Genomic DNA, 3391 nt, shown 5'->3' with positions numbered 1-3391 from the left:
ATGACGGAACCTAACCCAGAGGCAGAATATTGGACACTATACGTGAATGGGTCGTCAACTATAGGTGTTGGAGGTGTAGATGTGACTCTTCTTTCTCCTGATAAGGACATTCTCAAATATGGGGTTCAGTTTCAATTTCCAGCAACAAATAATGAAGCGGAATATGAGGCGGTGCTTACCGATTTAAGGGTAGCAAAGGCCCTGGGAGTTAGAAACTTGAAGCTAAATATAGATTCAAAGTTGGTGGTCAGGCAGATAACCAACAAGTATGAAGCAAAGGAAGACAGGATGAAAAGGTACTTAAAACTGACCAGTCAACTAGTTTCTAACTTTGACGATGTTAGGATCAGTGAAGTACCAAGGGAGGAGAATTTCACAGCAGACGAAGTGGCTAGACTAGCCTTGTCCAACAGTGACGCAGAGCGATCAAGGCTATACATGGAAATACAAACCATCCCAAGCATAGAAGGGCTGGATGTGGTTTATGTCCAATCAATGAGCAGCTAGATGGACCCAATTCTTGCCTACATCAGAGATGGGAAACTCCCACTAAACCTATCAGTGGCCAGGAAGTTCAGAGTAAGGTCATCCAGATTCATGATCTTGAATGACGAGTTGTACAAGAGAGGGTTTTCCCAACCCTACTTGAAGTGCCTGGATTCTGTGGATGCCATGTACGTGCTACAAGAAATCCATGAGGGAGTCTGTGGAAATCATTCGGGCCCACAATCACTTGTTGGGAAAGTAGTTCGAGCAAGGTATTTTTGGCCGACCATGCAAAAGGATGCTATCCAAGTCGTCCAGAGATGTGTCAATTGCCAGCGGTTTGGAAATGTGCAGCATGTTCCAACAAAGCATCTAACAAATATCTCGTCCCCATGGCCATTCTCAACATGGGAGATTGACATTGTAAGCCCCTTACCACCAGGTAAAAAGCAATTCAAATTCTTGGTTATTGCTATTGATAATTTCACAAAGTGGGTGGAAGCAGAGCCTTTGGCAGTAATCACAGAAGTCAAGATACAACACTTCGTCTAGAAGAACATCATCTGTCGTTTTGGGATCCCAAGGGTGATTATCCCTGACAACGGACAACAGTTTGATAGCAATAAGTTCAGAGATTTCTATAAAGAGCTAGGGATCAAGAACAATTATTCCTCCCCATGGCACTTGCAAGCTAGCGGCCAGGCAGAAGTCAAAAATTGAACTTTGCTTAAGCTGATCAAAGCTCAACTTGAGGGGGCAAAATGAGCATGGCCTGAAGAGCTCCCAAGAGTCTTGTGGGCTTACAGAATGACGGCAAGGACACCAACAGGAGAAACACCCTTCAAACTAGCATTTAGGACTAAAGTAGTGATTCCCGTCGAAGTTGGAATGTCAAGTCTCAGAGGGATGTATTATGACGACCATAGCAACAACGAGGGATTAAAGCTAGCTTTGGATTGCCTACCTAAGGTTAGAGACGATGCAGCCCAAAGGATGGCTTTGTACCATCAAAAGATGACGAAGTACCACAACCAAAGGGTGAAGCTGAGACGATTTGATCCTGGGGATATGATACTACGAAAAATCTCACAGGCCACCAAAGATCCAGTCTAGGGAAAGTTGGGCCCCAATTGGGAAGGTCCATATAAGGTCATTCGCTACTCCAAAGGGGAAGTTATTACTTGGAGGATCTCAACGGAAAATCCATGCCTCATCCATGGAATGCAAAGCACCTTAAAAAGTATTATCAGTAAAAGTAACAGCGTCCATGGAACACCTCGTCTTACTCTCTGGCAAATAAACGAGAATTTATTTCATTCACAAGCATTCCCTATTTCTAGCACTTTTTCACTTATTGAACTGGCATTTCTTTTGTTTTGTTAAGTTTTGCCTTTGTAATACTTCTATAAGCAAAGGTGAATAAAAGCAAATAAGGAATCTCTAAGCCATTTCATTTTTAAAGATTAAGTCCATAATCTGCAACAGGTCATCCAAAGCAAGCATGTCGGCAAAAGTGCTTTAAACGTATAATCCCCTGGTAAAAATTCAGTCTACCAAATGACGAGTTTAAATCATGAAACTTGTGATAAAAACTCAGTCTAACAAATGACGAGTTTAAATCATTAAAATTGTGGTAAAAACTCAGTCTACCAAATGACAAGTTTAATCATGAAACATGTGGTAAAAACTCGGTCAACCAATGACGAGTTTAAATCATAAACCCCTTGGTAAAAGCTCAATCTATCAACGATGAGTTAAATCATAAAAATTATGGTAAAAACTCGGTCCAATAATGATGAGTTAAATCATGTGAGTCATGGTAAAAATCTTGAGACTTATGATAAAAACCTTAGACTCACCGATAAAAAAAAAATAAAAAATTAAATAAAAACAAAAAGAGAGGAAGGAAGCTGCACGAGAGGAGAAGTGAAAAATTAAGAGATCACCATGATCAAAGGTGTAAGAACTTCTACCAAAAAAAAAAAATGGGTCCAACAATGACGAGTTAAATCATGTCAGTCATGGTAAAAATCATGAGACTTATGATAAAAACCTCAGACTCACCAATTAAAAAAATAGAAAAAAATTTAAAAAAAAAAAAAAAGGAGAGGAAGGAAACTGCACTAGAAGAGAAGTGAAAAAGTAAGAGATCACCAAGATCAAAGGTGTAAGAACTTCTACAAAAAAAAAGACCTTAATCATGTGGGAAGGCACTGAAAAACAAAAAATCATGTGAGTCATGGTAAAAATCATGAGACTTATGATAAAAACCTTAGATTCACCGACAAAAAAAAATTGAAAAAATTAATAAAAAAAAGAGGAAGGAAACTGCACGAGAGGAGAAGTGAAAAACTAAGAGATCACCACGATCAAAGGTGTAAGAACTTCTACAAAAAAGACCTTAATCATGTGGGAAGGCACTAACAAACAAAAAAGCTCGACTAGAGTAAACGTTTCAAAGTGCTAAAGCATTATAAACCTCAAAACAAAGAGGTAACCATTGTTCTTAAGAAAAAAAAAAGGCCTCAAAACAGGGAGGCAACCAGTGTTTAACAAGAAAAATAGAACTATACTAAGAAGGAGGGGTAACAGCTTTGTCCCCTCGGCCTAAGTCAATCCCTCCAGTGACAATAGCATCCTTCCTTCCAACAGCGTCAACATCTGCTTCCTCCTGCTCCTTGGCCTCGTCAACAAGAATTTCAGTATCTATCTTTTCAAAATTGAGGTTAGATAAATCCACAGCAAGGCTATGGTGCTTCATTGTCCACCTCCGCAGAAGCTCAAAACCCTTGAAATACTGGATGAACTTAAGGTCAGAAAATTTCTCAGATTGCATGAACTGCTAGACGACCTTTTCTCTCTCGATGTTAGTTCTCAGGAAAGAAGCCTAAATTTCTTCGTCTTT

General features: G+C 39.5%; 2 protein-coding genes across 2 annotated transcripts; both read left to right on the top strand.

Moving 5' to 3' along the window:
- LOC142639861 (uncharacterized) lies at positions 1 to 507 on the top strand. Its single transcript, XM_075813998.1, has one exon. The coding sequence runs from the start codon at positions 1 to 3 to the stop codon at positions 505 to 507; it is 507 nt and encodes a 168-aa protein (XP_075670113.1).
- Positions 508 to 1038, top strand: LOC142639860 (uncharacterized). Its single transcript, XM_075813997.1, has one exon. The coding sequence runs from the start codon at positions 508 to 510 to the stop codon at positions 1036 to 1038; it is 531 nt and encodes a 176-aa protein (XP_075670112.1).
- Positions 1039 to 3391: the final 2353 nt, after the last annotated feature.

The sequence above is a fragment of the Castanea sativa genome, chromosome 6 (genome assembly GCF_040712315.1).
Source record: "Castanea sativa cultivar Marrone di Chiusa Pesio chromosome 6, ASM4071231v1".
Taxonomy (NCBI): domain Eukaryota; kingdom Viridiplantae; phylum Streptophyta; class Magnoliopsida; order Fagales; family Fagaceae; genus Castanea; species Castanea sativa.
Note: the sequence above shows the minus strand (reverse complement) of the source record. Positions and strands in the feature narration are given on the sequence as shown.